The sequence below is a fragment of the Trichomycterus rosablanca genome, chromosome 9 (assembly GCF_030014385.1).
Source record: "Trichomycterus rosablanca isolate fTriRos1 chromosome 9, fTriRos1.hap1, whole genome shotgun sequence".
In the NCBI taxonomy this organism is placed as follows: Eukaryota; Metazoa; Chordata; class Actinopteri; order Siluriformes; family Trichomycteridae; genus Trichomycterus; species Trichomycterus rosablanca.
The window spans coordinates 7,329,228-7,352,021 of record NC_085996.1 but is presented as its reverse complement, the minus strand read 5'-3'; the positions used below and the strand labels follow the sequence as shown (position 1 = coordinate 7,352,021).

General features: G+C 40.9%; 1 protein-coding gene across 1 annotated transcript in view; it reads right to left on the bottom strand.

The window, feature by feature from the left end:
* lama2 (laminin, alpha 2) overlaps positions 1–19,470 on the bottom strand; it is a 129,604-nt gene extending 110,134 nt beyond the window's left edge. Inside the window, exon 1 of the mRNA XM_063001777.1 lies at positions 19,389–19,470. Within this exon, the coding sequence (XP_062857847.1) occupies positions 19,389–19,467 (79 nt within the window). The 5' untranslated portion in view covers positions 19,468–19,470. The remainder of the gene's footprint in view (positions 1–19,388) is intronic.
* Positions 19,471–22,794: the final 3,324 nt, after the last annotated feature.

The window sequence follows — 22,794 nt, the reverse complement described above, 5'->3', positions numbered from 1 at the left end:
TGGATGAAGGGATGGATGAATGAAGGGATGAATGAATGAAGGATGGATGAATGAATGAATGATGGATGGATGGATGGATGACTGAATGAATGCATAAATAAATGAAGGGGTGGATGAATGAATGAAGGGATGGATGGATGAATGAAGGGATGAATAAATAAATTAATCGATGGGTGGATGTATGGATGGATGAATTAATGAATGAATGAATAAATAAATGAAGGGATGGATGGATGAAGGAAGGGATGGATCTATGAAGGGATGGATGGATGTATGAAGGGATGGATGGATGAAGGAAGGGATGGATGTATGAAGGGATGGATGGATGAATGAATGAATGAATGAAGGGATGGGTGGATGTATGGATGGATGAATGAATGAATGAATAAATAAATGAAGGGATGGATGGATAAAGGAAGGGATGGATGTATGAAGGGATGGATGGATGGATGGATGAATGAATGAATAAATAAATGAATGGATGGGTGGATGTATGGATGGATGAATGAATAAATAAATGAAGGGATGGATGAATGAATGAATAAATAAATGAAGGGATGGATGGATGAAGGAAGGGATGGATGTATGGATAGATGAATGAATAAAAGAATGAATAAATAAATAAATGAAGGGATGAATACAGGGATGAATGAATTATTTTTTTCAAACAATTCCCCATCTTTATGTTGTAAAAATACGTGCTGAGAGTGCATTGTGTGTGTAAGAGAGAGGTTGTAAGTGTGTGTGTGTGTGTGTGTGTGTGTTGATAGCTACCAACTTCACCCTTACAGTGATTTAATATTTCCAACTCATTTATGTCCCATTAGGAGCTGCAGGCTACACACACACACACACACACACACACACACACACACACACACACACACACAACACACACACACACACCACTAAATCCTGTGTGTGTGTGTGTGTGTTGTAAATCACTGATCTGTACTCTGGCCTGTATGAGGCTGTAAAGAGAGATGAAGAAATAAATACAGACACAGAGAGAAACAAACACGGAGCGAATCCACCGTCCAGCAACAACACCCACACACTTCCACGAGTCGCCAATCCATCTACTGGCATTCACTTTAAATGTGGGAAAACCAGACTACCAGGAGGAAACAAATGCATCACCCCACTCCAATCTAAACCCACCCTATACCCACTCTAAACCAACTCTAAAGTCACCCCACTCTACTCACCCCACTCTAAACCCAATCTAATCACCCCACTCTAAACCCATTCTAAAGTCACCCCACTCTATTTACCCCACTCTAAACCCACTCTAATCACCCCACTCTAAACCCATTCTAAAGTCACCCCACTCTATTTACCCCACTCTAAACCCACTCTAATCACCCCACTCTAAACCCATTCTAGTCACTCCACTCTAAACCCACTCTATTCACCCCACTCTAAACCCACTCTATTCACCCCACTCTAAACGCTCTGTATAGTCACCCCACTCTAAACCCATTCTAAAGTCACCCCACTCTAAACCCACTCTAGTCACCCCACTCTAAACCCATTCTAAAGTCACCCCACTCTAAACCCACTCTATTCACCCCACTCTAAACGCTCTGTATAGTCACCCCACTCTAAACCCATTCTAAAGTCACCATACTCTAAACCCACTCTTAAGTCACCCCACTCTAAACCCACTCTAGTCAGCCCACTCTAAACCCATTCTAAAGTCACCCCACTCTAAACCCACTCTAGTCAACCCACTCTAAACCCACTCTAAAGTCACCCCACTCTAAACCCATTCTAAAGTCACCCCACTCTAAACGCTCTGTATAGTCACCCCACTCTAAACTGCAGGAGCTTCTTTTTTAGGACTGAAGCCTTTAAGTACACGGTGAAGAAAAGCTTGCTTGACTGTGAACAGTGACTCCTGAGTACCCGCAGCTTCTATTTTAAACCTGACCATCAGACACTAAGTGCCTTTAAAAGACTGCAGTATTAGAGCAGTGTGTGTTTCTGTGTTATTCTGAATGCTGGACCAGGTGAAGCTGGTGTTTATTTGTATCCTCTGGGTTTGATTAATCCCTGTACTGAGGAAGGAAAATCTTTGGAGTTCGTCACTGTGAAGCTGTTAAAGTCGTGGATCTCTGCCTCATTCAATCATCGCTCACTTCCTCGTTCCCTCCCAGCTTCCATAATCACCTCCCTCGTTCATCTCTCACCCTTCAGTCAGTATTTTACTGCTCGCCGCTCCTGCATCAGCACCATAAACTACAGCTTTAACCCGGAGAGAAAAACGAGGGTCCGGCGCTGCCACCTCAAACATCCGTTTTCTTCATCATTTCTCCCCCGTCAGCAGATCCTGATGAGAAGCAGATGGAGAAGAAATGTTCTCTACTGCTGACCGGTAACAACACACACTGACCACAACAAAGATCAACCACAAACTTTAGCTCATTAGTGTTTAAAGACTCTGGGGCTCGGCCACAAACGTGGCTAATTTAGCATAAACTCCGACGTACTCTAACGTCCGTGTGATCAATCTCAGCCAATCAGCTGCAGCCTGAGCTCGGCTCTACAGTCACTGCTGATCAAAACACGCGTGTTCAGCAGTACCACCATCCCTAATGCCCATCAGACTCAAAACTAAACCCAAATAATTAAAACTAAACCCAAATACTCAACACTAAACCCAAATGCTCAAAACTAAACCCATATGCTCAAAACTAAACCCATATGCTCAAAACTAAACTCAAATGCTCAAAACTAAACTCATATGCTCAAAACTAAACTCATATGCTCAAAACTAGACACAAATGCCTAAAACTAAATCCTAATGCTCAAGACTAAACCCAAATGCCAAAACTAAATCCTAATGCTCAAGACTAAACCCAAATGCCAAAACTAAATCCTAATGCTCAAGACTAAACCCAAATGCTCAAAGCTAAACTTAAAAACTCAAAACTAAACCCAAATGTTCAAAACTAAATCCATGCTCAAGACTAAACCCAAATGCTCAAAATTAAACACATATGCTCAAAACATAATCTGTACTGCAAACTAAACCCAAATAAAACTAAACCCAAATAATTAAAACTAAACCCAAATACTCAACACTAAACCCAAATGCTCAAAACTAAACTCATATGCTCAAAACTAGACACAAATGATCAAAACTAAACCCATATGCTCAAAACTAAACTCATATGCTCAAAACTAAACCCAAATGCCTAAAACTAAACTCATATGCTCAACACTAGACACAAATGCCTAAAACTAAACTCATAAGCTCAAAACTAGACACAAATAATCAAAACTAAACCCATATGCTCAAAACTAAACTCAAATGCCTAAAACTAAACTCATATGCTCAAAACTAGACACAAATGATCAAAACTAAAGCCAAACAAAACTAAACTCAAATGATTAAAAAACCCAAATGCCAAAACCAAATCCTAATGCTCAAGACTAAACCCAAATGCTCAAAGCTAAACTTAAAAACTCAAAACTAAACCCAAATGTTCAAAACTAAATCCATGCTCAAGACTAAACCCAAATGCTCAAAATTGAACCCATAGGCTCAAAACTAAACCCAAATACTCAACACTAAACCCAAATAAAACTAAACCCAAATAATTAAAACTAAACCCAAATACTCAACACTAAACCCATATGCTCAAAACTAAACCCAAATGCCTAAAACTAAACTCATATTCTCAAAACTAGACACAAATGATCAAAACTAAACCCATATGCTCAAAACTAAACCCATATGCTCAAAACTAGACACAAATGCTTAAAACTAAACCCATATGCTCAAAACTAAACCCAAATAAAACTAAACCCAAATGCTGAAAACTAAACCCAAATGCTCAAAACCTAACCCAAATGTTCAGAACCTACCCCAAATGCTCAAAACTAAACCCATGCCATAAATTAACCTGATCCTCTAGTTATGCCCTAAAGTCATCCTGTTCTAAAGTCAACCCCACTCCACATTCAACCACACTCTAAAGTAACCCCATTCTAAACTCACTCTAAATTCAACCCTACACTAAATTCAAGCCCACTCTGTAAAGGCTCCCCACTCTAAAGTCACTTTATTCTAAAATCAACCCCATTCTAAATTTAACCCCACTCTAAATTCTACCCCACCCTGCTCATAACCCAGACTCAGGACCACCAGAGAGCCACTCCTGGGCTCTTAACCCTGACAGACTCAGTTCTGTGATCGTGTTCTGCATCACTGTCTGCAAAATCACTAAAACTAAAACTCATCACAACAGAGAGGAAGTTCAGACAAAAGATGCTGGATTCTCATCAGCGTGTGATCTCGATGAGTTCTGCAGACACGCCGGGCGTGGTTATCTGTACATCAGGGTGGAAATGACACGACTCGTGTTTAAAAACACAGACACATGCAAACACATGATGAAGGTCTCGTTCTCCGGGGTTCAGCTGCCGTAATTGCAGAGCCATATGCAAACTCAGGTAGGTAGGAGGTCAGTTCATGCTCCCACTCAGGTACTTGTGATACCCAAACCTTTTACATATCGGTCATAATAATCAGACATGTATTACAGCTCCACCATGAACCCAGTTTCCAGTATATCATGAGCATGTAAAACTGGCCTTACCCTGGATAGTCATAGCCTAAAATTAACTATAGCTGGTCCAGTTCTGCCAACTGGCCAATTCTAGCTAATCCTTTCCTTAAATTTGACCATACTAGACACCTTATTATTATTTTATCATTATTATTATTAGTTTTATTATAACTGTATTCATGTGCTGCATATTTGTATATGTGTGTGCATATAAGTCACATGTTTCATGAGCTGGCTTAGTGGATTTAAGATATAAGATAGGCTGTCTGCACATATATCCCTCGTTGATGTCATGAGTAAAAGTACCATGGGTAAAATTGCCTTCCTTGATGCGGATGGGATCTTCCAGCAAGACAATGCGACATGTCACGTGGCTGGAAATGTCCAACATTGGTTGGAAGAGCATGACCAAGACTTCCATGTACTACCCTGGACCAAAACTTCCCCAGACTTGAAGCCATTTGTATAGCCAGACCCTTAAGTCGACCATACCCAAAAGTAGGTCACACATTAGGTATCCATACCCTACATTGCATCATACACTAGGTAGCTATAGACTACAGTCAGCCATACAATAGGAAGCCATACATACCGCCAGGCTGTTTATACGAGATTACAGGAATGCTATAGAGTATGGACAACTTTGGTATATTAGCTGACTGTAAAGTATGAACTAACTTCAGGTCATTGACTGGTTTTTAAATGGCCGACTTTAAAGCATGACTGGATTAAATGCATTAATTGACTTTGATGTATAATTCATGGCCCAGTTTGACCTTAGTGCATGGCCAGTTTTAGAACATGGATAACTGGGATGCATGGATACACTGATGAACTGAGGGGTTTGGCTAAATTAGGGGCACGGATCTATTCTATGGTACAAACCAACAGGGTATGGTCAGCTTCATCTCTGGGACAAAAAAACCCCCAAAGCATCCCATAATAACTACACTACACAGTAATACTATGGTAAAAAATGGTTGGAGCTGCACTGTGCACGTCCTTCACAGCCCCACACTGCTCTACACTGCTCTACGGTGCCAAGGTTAAGCAACTATTATGATTTAAAAATTTAACATCAGCACATTCCTAATACATTTTAATAATTTGAGAGAAATGAAGCAAATGGAGTGTGAACAGGAAGAAGCGCTGGTGCTGCTGAGGGGAAGAAATAATGATGGGAGGAAGTGAGGTAATGAATGTGTACTTGTGGAGTGAACAAGGTCTGCCATTAGGTACATTTATTACCCCACTTCACAGGAGAGCCATTATTCTTCACACTGATATAGCAGAGAATCAGCAGTAACTCAGCACTTCAGCGTTTTTTTCCTCGCGGTGAGTATTAGAAATGTGTGGAGCTAAAAGATTGAGGATTTTAACGATTGGTTGCTGCTGCTGCATCATTAATTGTTTCTGTCCCCTTTATTTATCACGTAATGAAGACAAATAATACAATAACAGTACGATTACAGAATAATTACTTTACAATTACTGTCTGATTACTGTATGATTACAGAATAATTACTTTACAATTACTGTCTGATTACTGTCTGATTACAGAATAATTACTTTACAATTACTGTCTGATTACTGTATGATTACAGAATAATTACTTTACAATTACTGCCTGATTACTGTATGATTACAGAATAATTACTGCACAAATACAGAACAAATAATAAATAGAAAATGATTACAGAACAATTACAAAATAATTACTGTCTGATCACTGTAAGATTACAGAATAATTACTCTATGATAATTGTATTATTATGAGTTTTGTGCATTTACTATATGATTACATGGTAATTACTCTATGATATTTGTATTATTAGGAGTATTGTGCATTTACTATATGATTACATGGTAATTACTCTATGATAATTGTATTATTAGGAGTATTGTGCATTTACTATATGATTACATGGTAATTACTCTATGATATTTGTATTATTAGGAGTATTGTGCATTTACTATATGATTACATGGTAATTACTCTATGATAATTGTATTATTATGAGTATTGTGCATTTACTATATGATTACAGGGTAATTACTCTATGATAATAGTATGATTACAAGCATTGTATGTTTGCTGTGTTATTACAGTACGATTACTGTTTAATTACTGTATTATTAGAGTATGATAACTGTATGAGTTCTGTACACACTGTTACAGAATAATTACTGTACAATTACTGCCTGATTACTGTATGATTACAAAACAATTACTGTATGATAACTGTATTATTACTGCATTATAGGAGTATAACTATGAGTTCTGTATGATTACAGTACAATTATAAATAGTGTACGTACGATTATTGTACAGTAACTGGACAATTGGAGAACAACAACTGAACAATTACAGTTTAATTATTGTAAAATTACTTTAAAATTCATGTAGAATTACAGCATGGTTACAGTTTGATTACAGTAATATAATAATAACAGTACTGTAATCATTTAATTACAGTTTAATTACAAATTTCTTACTTTGCTTTTCTTTGTCTTTGGAGGTCAATAATTCAATATAATTCTTTCGTGAATTCAACAATTTATCAGTGAAAACTGACAAGCTGTTTCTGCAGTTTCAACTTGCAGTTCATTTAATCAAAAATAATTTCAGTCAGAAACGTTTGGCTTAAGAAGAGACTCTAAAGTGCAACCTACCCAAACATACAGTGTCAAGTGTGAAGTGTGGTGGAGGAAAAAAGAACCAGGCACCTTTCGGTTAAGTGTTTTGTGCTGGACATTCTAGAGAACATGGTTCCACCATTAGACTGGGGAATATCCTTTCCTGTTTGAGCACAAAGTCACTCTGTAAAGAAATGGTTTTGTAATGTGATCTGATTGGCCTGCACTGAGCTCTGTCCAACCCTCAACCCTGTCCAACAGCTTTGGGATGAAGTGGAATGCCGAAGCCAACACGTATTAATTAACATCGGTGCCTGAACACATTATGGAAGTGAATCCCGGCAATCAGGTTGTAAAATGTAATTAAAAGCTCTCTTTAATAGTCATGAGTATTAGATGTGATGTTTGGGTGTCCTAATACTTTTGTGCATGTATTTATTTTCCAGGACTTGTTATTGTGGCAAATGTCCATATAAAATAAAAACCCAGGTTTATCAGAAGCTGCTTTTTTGCAGAAGAAGGAAGAACCTGGGACAAACACTCCTGCTGCCCAGCGCTCTAGTGTCCCGGGAAAATGAGGGAGGCATCGTGGTTTGGAACCGAGCCTAGATTTATCTGCCTTGTTTACCGGGAGAACATTATTCCTTTGGGTGCTACATAAAAAAAAAACAGCCAGACATGCAACACACACATAAATCAGAAGAAGAAACTAGCATGAAGAGATTCAAATCTTACTTTCCATGCAAACTCAACTTCCTGTCTGTCGACGTTAAACTCCCCTCCACAGAGGAAATAGACTTTTTTTCACAAGCTGTTCACTAAATGGAAAATAGATGATTTCCATATTTCCTGAGGTAATGCAAGTGCGACTGACTGGAAAGCTCATAACGTTCCTCCCTTCATCTGCACAATATTCATAAGTGCCCGACTGACCCATGAGCGCCAATCTGCCCAGATTCTTCACACCAGTGCACCGAGTGGCTGTTACATTCAGACACATCCTCCCACTGTAGGAGTGTATGCTCCAACATCATGATTCACTTCTTAAAAAAATATTTTATAAATTATATTTTTCAGAACAATATTCCGTTATTTTAACCCCTTGATATTAACAGACCTTGAGACGACACATAGAAACTTACAGGGTAAAATCAGCGCATTAAAAAGTACTTTTTTTTTACATCAACAAATTTGTTGATGTAACTGTATTAAACACAGTAAGACTCAGTGGGATTCAGAATATCACTCACTCACTTTCTTAACCGCTTATCCAATTGGGGGGTGGGGTGCTGGAGCCTATAGCCTATCCCAGCTTTGACCATGAGCCTGCTGGACATCTCATTCAGAGCCTGCTGGACATCCAAACATCAGCGCCTGACCTCACTAAGTGTGTTCCGATTCATCCCAAAGATACTGACTGTAAAACAGGTCTTTTCATCCAACATCAGCGCCTGACCTCACAAATGATGTTCCAATTCATCCCAAAGGTGTTCAATACACCAAACTCTTCAAACCAAATCATGTCTTTATGGTTCTCGTTTTACACACAGGGGTGTAGTCATGCCAACTTTCACCCAGTCACAAAGTCAGAAACATTATATTTATTTAACACTATTAATGATTTGTGGGTGCAGTTGAAACACCTGAACTTACAAGAAGTGGTGTTCATATACTTTTGGTTTTATAGTGAGTGTAATGACAATGGTAGCCAAGTGGGTGGAGCTTTGGGCCCTTAAGCAAGGCCCTTAATCCTGTCTGTTCCAGGGGGCGCCATACAACGGCTGACCCTGTGCTCTGACCCCAGCTTCCAAACGAGCTGGGACATGTGAAGAAAGAATTTTATTGTACTGTACACGTGTATCTGTATACATGACAAATAAAGGCGTTCAATAAAAAAGGTAAAAAGAACTAAATTGAGGAAGGAAACGATCAACTCCAGGAGGAAGAAGGAAAACAAAACTGAGAAAAAGAGCAGAAATGAAACTTGTAACTGTGTGATATTCTTCCCCGAGGTGTAGGTGTGTTTCAGCAGGACTGAAGCCTCGCTGCTCTACGCCCACAACATCCAAACAACATCCATTCAGCTCAACAAAGCCCAGACTGAGAGAAATATTGTTAGTGCCCTTTTGTCAGGGTTTCAGGAACGCTGATGTTCTTTTTGGAGGCATCCGTCTCTCTAATGGCTCTTAATGGAGTGATAAGTAGAATCAGCTAATGCACTGTCGGGTTTGTTTTACACACATTTATATTCTTTACATTTTGTTACATGTTTTTTTTTTTTCTCACATTCGACGCTCACTTTGCATTTGAAGCAACGTAAATAAGAACCTTTTATTGCTAAAATAAACATTCTGTTTTATTTCTGGGCTGCATTTACACTCCTTAGACCACTTTGCCCCTCTGCGAACACATTTCTAAACCCATTAGGTCGTGGACGATCAGGTTTTAGAGTCCAGACTAGTTATGGCTGCACTGGGGTTGTTGGAGGTGCAGTGTGAGAAGAAAAGCAACATTTAATTAATTAACATCAACATTTCCGACTGAGCCGTCACGTGATGGGGTGGATTTCTGAAATTTTGGTGTGGTGTTTTACTGCATGAGCAGTATCAAGAACTAAAGCTTTTAGAACCAGACTTGCAATTGACTTTCTGATTCATCGCCACTGGTTTTCCTCCTTACCAAACTGTCCTAGCCATTCTATAACAGGAAAGGACCTTCCCCAAACCATTACCAGAAAATTGGAACTACATTGCTAATTCTGTATATTTCATATAATTTTATACACTTTAAGCAGTTGTAGCCTAGCGGTTAAGGTACTGGACTAGTAAGCAGAAGGTCGCTGGTTCAAACCCCACCACTGCCAGGTTCCACTGTTGGGCCCTTGAGCAAGGCCCTTAATGCTCAGTTGCTTAGACTGTAAGTCTCTTTGAATAAAAGCATCTGCTAAATGCCGATTAGCAAATGTAAATGCAATAAAAGGACAGAAGTGTCCATATATATTTGGCCATTAAGTGAAGAGGAACCAAAAAAAATGCACTAGCACACCATCGCAGAGATCTCAGGCTCTCAAGTTTAAATCTCAGCTGTGCTACCGACCTGATGGGCTTTCATACAGACCATGTCTACAGGGGGTAAGGTCATCAGTCAAATGGATTCCTCATGGCTGCTGCTGCAAACATGGCCACTACTGGCTGGACAGTTTATTCACTGATAGTAACGGATAACAGTGACCCTGTCACATGATAGTCTCCAGCTCTAATGGTCAGGTGGGGGGTCTGCCTGCCTGCACGACGCCCTCACTGGCCAAGCAGGGTTGAATGCTAGTGCACTCGTCCTCCGACACACAAAATCCCTGGACACATCTGTATGCCCACCAGTGGTGGACTATTACAGTCTGAATTCTTTTAGCCACGCTTTCAGCATCTCATCCTGCCGTAACCCCCTTAGACTCGCCAAATTTTGCCAGTGGCACAGTCAAGTGTCATCAGTTGTGGACTAAAACATCAGACCACCAGAGCGCTAGACATGCGGCTTTAAAAAACGACTTTTCCTCTTAATATTTTCCTCTATACAATGTACCCCTTAAATAATGCAACAACCAATCAAAACACTGGCAACCGCACGTCACGTGACTCCTAAAGAACGATCTGTAGCGTCGGCGTTCATATTTCATCCAGCTAAGAGTCGCTCTGTCGCGGGTCGAACTCTTATTGCATTTGTAATGTGAGGCAAGAAACACATAAAGCCCAGATATAATAATAATAACCATAACGCATTTATTCTTCCCTCACAGCGGCCGAGGGCGACGGTTCCGACTCATGAGTCTTCAGACACGATATGAATTCAATTACACCTTCTGTGCAAAAAGAGGAAAGGAAATAATCATCAACATAACGGTAACGTTAGGTTTCTTTACACCGACACTGCCGGGTGGGTGAAAGAGGAGCTTGAAGGCTCGTGTGCATTCCAGTACGTTCACTCAGCCACCATGAAAGCGCCGTCCTGGCAAATGTTGTTTCTCCAGAACATTCCATCTTTTTGGGTCTTCAGGCTTCATAATGGCTCGATCATGTTTCCAGTAATTGTATCCATTTATCTTGTTGCTGGCCGTCCTCTTCCTCTTTTACCTTTAACTCTTCCACTCTTCCAAAGGTCGTTGCAGAGGAATTGGTTCATCTCATTATGCATCCAGAATAACAGCTTCAGTTTGGTGATCTGGGCTTTTAGTAAGATGATAGGTTTGATTTGGGTAAGGTTTCATTTGCTTGTCATCTTTGCTGTCCAAGAACTTTTAAGTCTTTGCCAGCACCAAAGTTCAACAGCATGGATATTTTTCCTGTCCTGCTTTTTACTCTCTATTTTATCATTCACAGAGAAGAACATAGCCTGGACGCTTCTGACTTTTGTTTGGAGAGACAAATCATTAGAACCTAAGCTCTTTTCCAGTTCCTTCATTCCTGCTCTGCTGAATTCCGATCTGCGTCGTATTTCCTGACCACTGTGATCTGTATGTGATACATACATGATATGTGATATGAAGATACGTGATCTTTATATCGAGCTGAAGTCCCATCTTCACTCTGTTCTTTAAGTTTCTTTATTAGAACCTTTAGGTCTCTGATTTTCTGCTCTGACTATTGAGCCAACCACATATCGAAGGTTATTGATTTTTATTTTACCAGTCTTGATGTCTCCGTGTCCCCAGCTGCTGGTCGAACTAGACTGTGCAGAGGGACACGACAAGAAGACAAGACAAAACTGGCTTCTAGTCTGCTGGATGGGAAAGACCGGACTAAGGGGCGAGGTTATCAATGCTGTGTAAGGACCTCGGTAGCCCAGGGTTCCTGTACAGAAAGTGGAGGAGCGCAGAGATCAGGGTGTGGCATTCCGTAAGCAAAGCTGAACTAATCAGGAAATCCACCGAAGTATGGGTGAATAAGAAGGGATTGGTGGACTGTGCACACATCCCTGAGGAAAATGTACACCCTACTTGGACACCGCCGGGGTCCCCAGCAGCGGATTGGCTTTGCTAAATTGGGAGAAAAAGGGGTAAAGTGCATAAAAAGATCGTAAAAAGAGTACAGTCCCATTTATTAAGAGTTAAGGGGTCTTGCTCAAAGGCCTGACAGTGGCATCTTGGCCGTGGTGATGTTAAAACCTGCAACCTTATGATCACTAGTCCAGTAGCTTAACCGCTGAGCTACGATTGTCCTACATCAAAAAGAGTAAAGCTAAAATTCCTCCAGCGTGACGTGAACAATTAACATCTCATTACACAAAGTGTTCAGTTGCTGACATCACAATTACGTTTTCACTCAAGGAGGCAATTACTTTTTCACAGCGCTGTATCAGTGTATCTTACGGTTCCTGCTCAACGGCCTCAGTACCGACGCATTACTGAACTCAGATGTTTGACTTCTGACCGCTGACCTCGAGCCTCACGCTGAGTCCAGGGTGGAAATAATAACTACTTGGACCCCTGAGGCAAGCACACACACATAACACACACACACACACACAAACACACACACACACACACACACACATGTACAGACAGATGGATTACAGATGGATGGAAATGTTGTTTCTGGGTGCTGGATTGAACTCGGCAGGAAGTTTTTCTTCCCCGGCGTGTCCTTTTAATCCCTCCGTCTCTCTTCCTTCATTCCTTTCCTCCCTCTCTCAGGCCTCGTCCACATAAATATGGATGCGGTTAAAGATGCAGAAGCCTCGACTTCATGAGTCCAACCACACTGAACTGGGACTGATGTTTCAACTAACAGCTTCACTCATTATAAATCTGTCATCTGCAAAACCTTTGAAAAACCTTTCAAAAAAACTCATCCCACTCCAAACTCAACCCACTCTAAACTCAACCAAACTATAAACTCAACCCACTCTAAACTCAACCAACTATAAACTCAAACCAACTATAAACTCAACCCACTCTAAACTCAACCCAACTATAAACTCAACCAACTATAAACTCAACCCACTCTAAACTCAACCAACTCTAAACTCAAACCAACTATAAACTCAACCCACTCTAAACTCAACCAACTCTAAACTCAAACCAACTATAAACTCAACCCACTCTAAACTCAACCCAACTATAAACTCAACCAACTATAAACTCAACCCACTCTAAACTCAACCAACTATAAACTCAAACCAACTATAAACTCAACCCACTCTAAACTCAACCCAACTATAAACTCAACCCAACTATAAACTCAACCAACTCTAAACTCAACCCAACTCTAAACTCAACCCACTCTAAACTCAACCCACTCTAAACTCAAACCAACTCTAAACTCAACCCACTCTAAACTCAACCCAACTATAAACTCAACCAACTATAAACTCAACCCACTCTAAACTCAACCAACTCTAAACTCAAACCAACTATAAACTCAACCCACTCTAAACTCAACCAACTCTAAACTCAACCAACTCTAAACTCAAACCAATTATAAACTCAACCAACTATAAACTCAACCCACTCTAAACTCAACCAACTCTAAACTCAACCCAACTATAAACTCAACCCACTCTAAACTCAACCCACTCTAAACTCAACCAACTCTAAACTCAACCAACTCTAAACTCAAACCAATTATAAACTCAACCCACTCTAAACTCAACCAACTCTAAACTCAACCCAACTCTAAACTCAACCCACTCTAAACTCAAACCAACTATAAACTCAACCCACTCTAAACTCAACCAACTCTAAACTCAAACCAACTATAAACTCAACCAACTATAAACTCAACCCACTCTAAACTCAACCAACTCTAAACTCAACCCAACTATAAACTCAACCCACTCTAAACTCAACCAACTATAAACTCAACCCACTCTAAACTCAACCAACTCTAAACTCAACCCACTCTAAACTCAACCAACTCTAAACTCAAACCAACTATAAACTCAACCAACTATAAACTCAACCCACTCTAAACTCAACCCACTCTAAACTCAACCAACTCTAAACTCAAACCAACTCTAAACTCAACCAACTCTAAACTCAACCAACTCTAAACTCAACCAACTCTAAACTCAACCCACTCTAAACTCAAACCAACTCTAAACTAAACCAGCTCTAAACTCAACCAACTCTAAACTCAACCAACTCTAGAGTCACCTGACTCTAAACCCCCTCTAAACTCAACCCACTCTAAACTAAACCAGCTCTAAACTCAACCAACTCTAGAGTCACCTGACTCTAAACCCACTCTAAACTCAACCAACTCTAAACTCAACCCACACTAAATTCAACCAGCTCTAAACTCAACCCACTCTAAACCCACTCTAGAGTCACCTGACTCTAAACCCACTCTAAAGCCACCCCACTCTTAACCACCCACACAGGATTTAGTGGTGTGTGTGTGTGTGTGTGTAGTAAATCACTGATCTGATTTCCAACAAGCTCACTGTCAGGCGTCCACATACTTTTGGCCACGTAAGCACTCTGAAATATTTTGTCCACCGACATCAATAGATTCAGACAGCGTTCATGCTCCGTAAAAACAGCGACGGGCCGGTTCTTTTGCAGCCATTCATCAAACCTCGGTCAGCATCTGCTCAGCACCAGCAGGCCACACTTGTTCAAGAATTAGGTATTGATTTTCATTTCTCTGTTCGTTTCTCTCCAACAGAAGTCCATCAGACACAAAAAGCTCGATGAGGGGACGAAGCAGAACGCCACAGAACATTCTCAGCTTGTTCAATAAACAGACAGACACGGAGAGATGAGAGAAAAGAAGGAAGAACGACATTTTAAATAACAAATGTTTTTAAGACGAGCGACAGACGAAAGGTGCACTGTGTGACCAAAAGTATTTAGACACCTGACCATGAGCTTGCTGGACATCATGTTTCAAAAACAAAAAATCTCTATGTGATCTTTTTGGCTATAACAGCTTCTCACACTTTGAAGTATCTGTGGGAACTTGTGCCCATTCAGGACTAGAACGTCTGGCTTGCAATCAGCGTTCAGGGATCTGAAATCACATACTAAAACAGAGCGTACTAGACTGGAGGAAGTGCGCACTGCTCGGTCGGTAAAGCAATACGCTCTTTCAGTACACAAGTGTGCAGTATGCATGCAACCTCGTACGTACTACGTCTGCCATCTTACCGACGTCACGTGATGCATGACGTCTCATCGCCACAGTTATAACAGTTTTAAAATCAGACAAAATTAATCCTGTCGTTCTCTTTAATGTTTGTCTTACTCCGCTTTCCGCCAACTTTGTTCTTCACTACGAACGCCTTTACAGCTCCAGTTAAATGATGGGATAGATTATCGGACCGTAAGTGTGCATCGTTTGCATACTCAAGAATGGCTGCCCAAGCAGTAGGTCATCTGTTTAATGTATACTACATATTCAGACATACTTACTGTTCTCGTGTACTGCTTTTGCATACTGTTCCGTATGAAAGTATGCGATTTTGAACACAGCCCATGTATATCTAGATCTCAATTTGTGCACAGGGTGACCGTCATGCTGGAAATACTAAAGGGCCTTCCTTAAACTGTTGCCACAAAGTTGAAAGCCATTAGGAACAGATTTTATACAGCTGAACCTACCTGAAGCTTGTCAGTTTTGTAATGCAGTACCATCTAAGGGACCAAAGGTGATACAAATGTGATAGAAAGGTGTCAAAGATTTCTTTAGATTTTCTGAATCTTTTAATAATGTTTTGGACTGTAAATGGTAAAAAGATACATTTATTCCAAATACGTGTTGAACCCTGAGTCTTTCTTAATGCTTCTTTTACCTGATCATAACATCATTACCTGTTTATCTGTGGAAAATTATAAATCAGGTGTTTTTGAACATTTCATGAACGTCCTGTTGCCCCTGTCCAAACTTTTTTGGAATGTGCTGCAGGCCAGGAAGATTATACGATAAAACATGTAAAATATACATTTTTATGCCTTTTTAATTAAATACATCTACGAATCACTGCTTTATATTTTTATTTTTCCTACTGTCCCAAATCTTTTGGAACTGCATTTATATAAAAAAGGTTTTTTATTTATTTTTTAAATATAAAGTAATTTATTGCCCCTGTTTATATTCAAGTGTAATTTACAATGCAGTCCACTTAACAACAGTGACCCAGTGCTTAAATATAATAGAACAATGCTAAAGTTAGCTAGTGTAGACAGGCTGTACAGAACATTAAGAACAGTACAGTAACCTTTAGCACATTAGCCAACGTGCAGTGATGCTACCCCGCTCAATGACATGCTAATCAGTCTCTGATTCTGACCCTGCTTTACACTCTAATTTTACTGCTGCTACTCAAATATAGCATCGTACATCGCTGCTTCAGATTCCGCTAACACAAACACACGCTGACACCTGTTAGCTTAGCAAAGACCTTTGTATCTCTGAGTGGGACACGACACGCCAACCGTCAATCACAAAGTTTGACCTCAACAATGAGGGACAGAAGTGACCAAAAATAAAATCAAGAAAATGCTAATTGAGCTGGTTTGTGTTAGTAATGGACTGAGAACACCAGTAAGGTTTAGGTAGCATTTTAAAACGTAAATCAATCACGTCACCCTGTTCATATAAAAACTGCACACACAAACTAATCTGAATTTTACATTTTAAATTAAAATCAGAAGAAATCTTGTAGGAATCAAAAAAAGAAACTAGGTGAACAGAACACTAAAAGCTGTGGCCAAAAGTATGTGGACACTAAACCATGTGCTGTTCGACATGCCGTTTTAAAAGCATGAACATGTTTTAAAAACATCAAACAAGCATTCAACATTCTTATTCATCCCAACAGCCAGTACCGCCACACTCAACTCAACTCAACTCCTCAAGCCATGTTTTTATGAACCTATATTGTGCACAAAGAAAAAGTCAGGCAGGACCAGATGAGGGCCTTCCCCAAACTGTTGTCACACTGTTGTGTTTGTGAGCATTTGTGGGTGTTTGTGGGTGTTGTTTGTTTGTTTGTTTGTTTATTAGGATTTTAACGTCATGTTTTACACTTTGGTTACATTCATGACAGGAACGGTAGTTACTCATTACACAAGATTCATCAGTTCACAAGGTTATATCGAACACAGTCCTGGACAATTTGGTATCGCCAATTCACCTCACGTGCACGTCTTTAGACTGTGGGAGGAAACCGTAGCACCCGGAGGAAACCCACGTGGACACGGGGAGAACATCCAAACTCCACACAGATAGGACCCGAACCGCCCTACCTGGGGATCGAACCCATGACCTTCTTGCTGTGAGGCGACAATGCTACCCACAGAGCCACCGTGCCACCCGTTTGTGGGTGTTAATGGGTGGTTTTGGGCATTTGTGGATGTGAGTGAATGTTGGTGTGTGTTGGTGTTTGTGGGTGTTAGTAAGTGTTGATGTTTGTGGGTGTTTTGGGGCGTTTGTGGATGTAAATAAATGTGGGTGTGTTGCCATTCTGAATTAGATGGTGTGGATGTATGTGGTTAGTTTGGGTGTTTGGGAGTGTGTATTGGTGTTTCTGGGTGGCTTACTGTTCTGAATTAGATGGTGTGGATGTATGTGGTTAGTTTGGGTGTTTGGGAGTGTGTATTGGTGTTTCTGGGTGGCTTACTGTTCTGAATTAGATGGTGTGGATGTATGTGGTTAGTTTGGGTGTTTGGGAGTGTGTATTGGTGTTTCTGGGTGGCTTACTGTTCTGAATTAGATGGTGTGGATGTATGTGGTTAGTTTGGGTGTTTGGGAGTGTGTATTGGTGTTTCTGGGTGGCTTACTGTTCTGAATTAGATGGTGTGGATGTATGTGGTTAGTTTGGGTGTTTGTTGGTGTTTGGTAGTGTTTATCTGTTCTTTGGGTGTTTGTGGGTGTACAAGTGTATGTTACTCTTCTCAGTAAGGTGGTGTAGATGTTTATGTTTAGTGTGGATGTTTGGGAGTGTTTATTGGTGTTTCTGGGTGTTTGTGGGTGGACTAGAGTTCTAAATAAGATGATGCAGATGTACACGGTCAGTGTGGGTGGCATCGAACAAAACACACATTAATCACATTGATTCTTAACACATCAGTTCAAGTTCAAACCGTATCTCCTGTCTCCGTCTGTAAAAGGTTTGGTATGTTCTCCTCACATGGGTATCCTCTGTAAGTTGGCTTTCTTTCCACCACCCAAAACAGTGAGTAAGTGATTGTGTAAATGCATGTTGCAACAGTATATGGCCAAAAGTTTGTGGACACCTGACAATGAGATCTCAATGCAAAACCATGGGCATTTATATAAAGTATCTCCTTTCCTCTTTATGGCTGTAATAGACTCCACTCTATTGGGCAGACTTTGCACAAAATCTTGGACTTTGTCTGCTGGAACTTGTGTCCATTCAGTCAAAAGCATTTGTGAGGTCAGGCACTGATATTGGACAAAAATATCTGGCTTGCAGTTCATGTTCCTTTTCCTGGCAGAGATGTTGAATGGGGTTGAGGAGATGACTGAAGTGCATCCACACCAAACTTGTAATATTTTGTATTTATGGACCTTTATTTGTGCACATGAGCGCAACAAAGCTAACATAAGAAACGAGCAGTATATTTATGGTACATAATTGATTTAATACACCTGTTATCAATAAGTGTTATCAAAACCCATTAACAGGAGGGGTGTGCACATACTTTTGACCATATAGTGTATGTGATGGATTGGCACCCAGCAGTTAAAGTACTTTTTATTTATACTAGGTGTCTTAAAGTTCCAGCTGTAGATGCACCACACACTTTCTAAAAAGTTTAGCAACATTAAATATTCAATCTGACTCAAGCACTCAGGTAAAGACGATTAGCAAAGACAAAAGTTCTGAAAAGTTTGTGAACCCGCGAAATAAAACGATGGAGCAACAGCAGATCATCACCCAAACCTTTCCAAACATCACCCAGCTAAAACACCCAGCTAAACTCTGCTGATAGACACCGATACACACATTCATGCACTTTATAATCATCATCACCATCATCAAACAACAACTCTTTTAAAAAAGAACGTTTTGGAAACTCAAAGCTGCTCCACAGATGCGCCAGCCTGAGTCAGAGCATGCGCAATACACAGAACCACTCAGACACTGTTAGAAAGAGGACAAACCGATATAAAACCGTGATGTTCGCACTGATGCAAAAGTTTGCACACTCACCTCTGTGCTGCTGAGCTCGCGCACAGCACGGACACGCGCACAGCAGCGACAGGAGCGCGAGGAAAGCCGGGGTCCGCATGGTCCGGTGCGCGCGGGCTGGAAGCGAATGTTGTCCAGGAACTTTGCAACAAGTTTAGTTCAACTCCCTCTCTCTCTCTCTCTTTCTCTCTCTCTCTCTCTCTCTCTCTCTCTCATTGCACCCCCGCTGGAACTTCAGGGAACTACCCTAGATGACCAAAAGTATATAGACAGTCCTGCACCACATCAATTCAAACAAAGTACAGCACATGGGATATCTTTCTAAGGCAATGTGTGACTACAGTCTGGTCACAATCCATGCCACTTCTTCTAGCCAGGAGATAACAATTATATGAACACAGAGACGTCACCAGTAGCCAATCAAAAACTTTCCTAACCACTTATCCAATTAGGGTCGCTCTTGCTGAAGCCTATCCCAACTTTTCAATGGGTGCAAGGCACACAGTAACACCCTGGACGGGGTGCCAGTTCATCGCAGGGCAGACACACACACACATACACACACACATTCACCTATAGGGCAATTCAATGTCTCCAATCAACCTGACTGCATGTTTTTTTTGGACTGTGGGAAGAAAACTGGAGCTCTCGGAGGAAACCTATGCAGACACAGGGAGAACATGCAAACTGCACACAGAAAGGACCCAGAGCGCCCCGCCTGGGGATTGAACCCAGGACCTTCTTGCTGTGAGGTGACAGTGCTACACCCAATCATAATCAGTAATGAGGAATTAAGAAGTGATATAACATATAAAGTGATTCTGATTCTGACCAGCAGAGCGATGTTCTACCGGGCAGTCCTACACCTGTTTTCCATTATTTAGGAACTAGTGATTTGGTACGTTTTTAAACCCATGGTCACTCATTTAGTGTTTTGTTTCACTGCCAAATTTAATTAAATAAATGAATAAATAAATAATATATAAATAAATATATAAATAAATAAAATAAATAAAAAACTTATTTATTTATTTAAATTATATAAATTATATCTATATATTATAAATTTAAATTATATATATATATATATATATATACAGTGTATCACAAAAGTGAGTACACCCCTCACATTTCTGCAGATATTTAAGTATATCTTTTCATGGGACAACACTGACAAAATGACTTTTTGACACAATGAAAAGTAGTCTGTGTGCAGCTTATATAACAGTGTAAATTTATTCTTCCCTCAAAATAACTCAATATACAGCCATTAATGTCTAAACCACCGGCAACAAAAGTGAGTACACCCCTAAGAGACTACACCCCTAAATGTCCAAATTGAGCACTGCTTATCATTTTCCCTCCAAAATGTAATGTGATTTGTTAGTGTTACTAGGTCTCAGGTGTGCATAGGGAGCAGGTGTGTTCAATTTAGTAGTACAGCTCTCACACTCTCTCATACTGGTCACTGAAAGTTTCAACATGGCACCTCATGGCAAAGAACTCTCTGAGGATCTTAAAAGACGAATTGTTGCGCTACATGAAGATGGCCAAGGCTACAAGAAGATTGCCAACACCCTGAAACTGAGCTGCAGCACAGTGGCCAAGATTATCCAGCGTTTTAAAAGAGCAGGGTCCACTCAGAACAGACCTCGCGTTGGTCGTCCAAAGAAGCTGAGTGCACGTGCTCAGCGTCACATCCAACTGCTGTCTTTGAAAGACAGGCGCAGGAGTGCTGTCAGCATTGCTGCAGAGTTTGAAAAGGTGGGGGGTCAGCCTGTCAGTGCTCAGACCATACGCCGCACACTACATCAAATTGGTCTGCATGGCTGTCACCCCAGAAGGAAGCCTCTTCTGAAGTCTCTACACAAGAAAGCCCGCAAACAGTTTGCTGAAGACATGTCAACAAAGGACATGGATTACTGGAACCATGTCCTATGGTCTGATGAGACCAAGATTAATTTGTTTGGTTCAGATGGTCTCAAGCATGTGTGGCGGCAATCAGGTGAGGAGTACAAAGATAAGTGTGTCATGCCTACAGTCAAGCATGGTGGTGGGAATGCCATGGTCTGGGGCTGCATGAGTGCAGCAGGTGTTGGGGAGTTACATTTCATTGAGGGACACATGAACTCCAATATGTACTGTGAAATACTGAAGCAGAGCATGATCCCCTCCCTCCGGAAACTGGGTCGCAGGGCAGTGTTCCAGCATGATAATGACCCCAAACACACCTCTAAGATGACCACTGCTTTATTGAAGAGGCTGAGGGTAAAGGTGATGGACTGGCCAAGCATGTCTCCAGACCTAAACCCAATAGAACATCTTTGGGGCATCCTCAAGCGGAAGGTGGAGGAGCGCGAAGTCTCGAATATCCGCCAGCTCCGTGATGTCGTCATGGAGGAGTGGAAAAGCATTCCAGTGGCAACCTGTGAAGCTCTGGTAAACTCCATGCCCAGGAGAGTTAAGGCAGTTCTGGGAAATAATGGTGGCCACACAAAATATTGACACTTCAGGAACTTTCACTAAGGGGTGTACTCACTTTTGTTGCCGGTGGTTTAGACATTAATGGCTGTATATTGAGTTATTTTGAGGGAAGAATAAATTTACACTGTTATATAAGCTGCACACAGACTACTTTTCATTGTGTCAAAGTGTCATTTTGTCAGTGTTGTCCCATGAAAAGATATACTTAAATATCTGCAGAAATGTGAGGGGTGTACTCACTTTTGTGATACACTGTATATATATATACACAATTTATCTATAGCTCCCATTTCCTCCCTGTCTAGTTGTATCCAATTACCCAATTGCATTACGCTTCCTCTCTACTGATGCCAATCCCCACTCTGATTGAGGAGAGCCGTGACTGACACGCCCCCTCCGACACGTGTGCATTAGCCGACTGCATCTTTTCACCTGCATGACATGAGTTCATATGCGGATCAGCTTTGTGTACCGAGAGCCACACCCTGATCCACAAATTTTTCCTCAACCCTGAGCAGCCGGCATCAATCAGCCAGCAGAGATCATAGTTGCATCAGTTATGAGGTCCCGTCCGGCTCCCACCCTGTATGAACAACAATCGTTGTTCATGTAGCTGCCCAGCCTGCCGGTAGCAGAGCTGAGGTTCGATACGATGCGTTAGAAATGTCAGCTTTGGTGTACTAGCATGTTTTACCACTTCACCAGGGTTCTCTTCTTGACCAGGGACCAAGTGAATTGGAGATGGCTGTATGGATGGTGCGAAAACCAGTGCAGTTGATTGGCTGTGGATTTGGTCAAATGTGATCACCACAGTATCGCTAAATCCATTTGATTGAAACCCTAACCTTAACCTTAACCCTATACGACTTGATCAGCATATAAAACAGCATATAAAACATTCCCCATTGTGTAAACAATTTGGGGAATATCCCTTCCTGTTTCT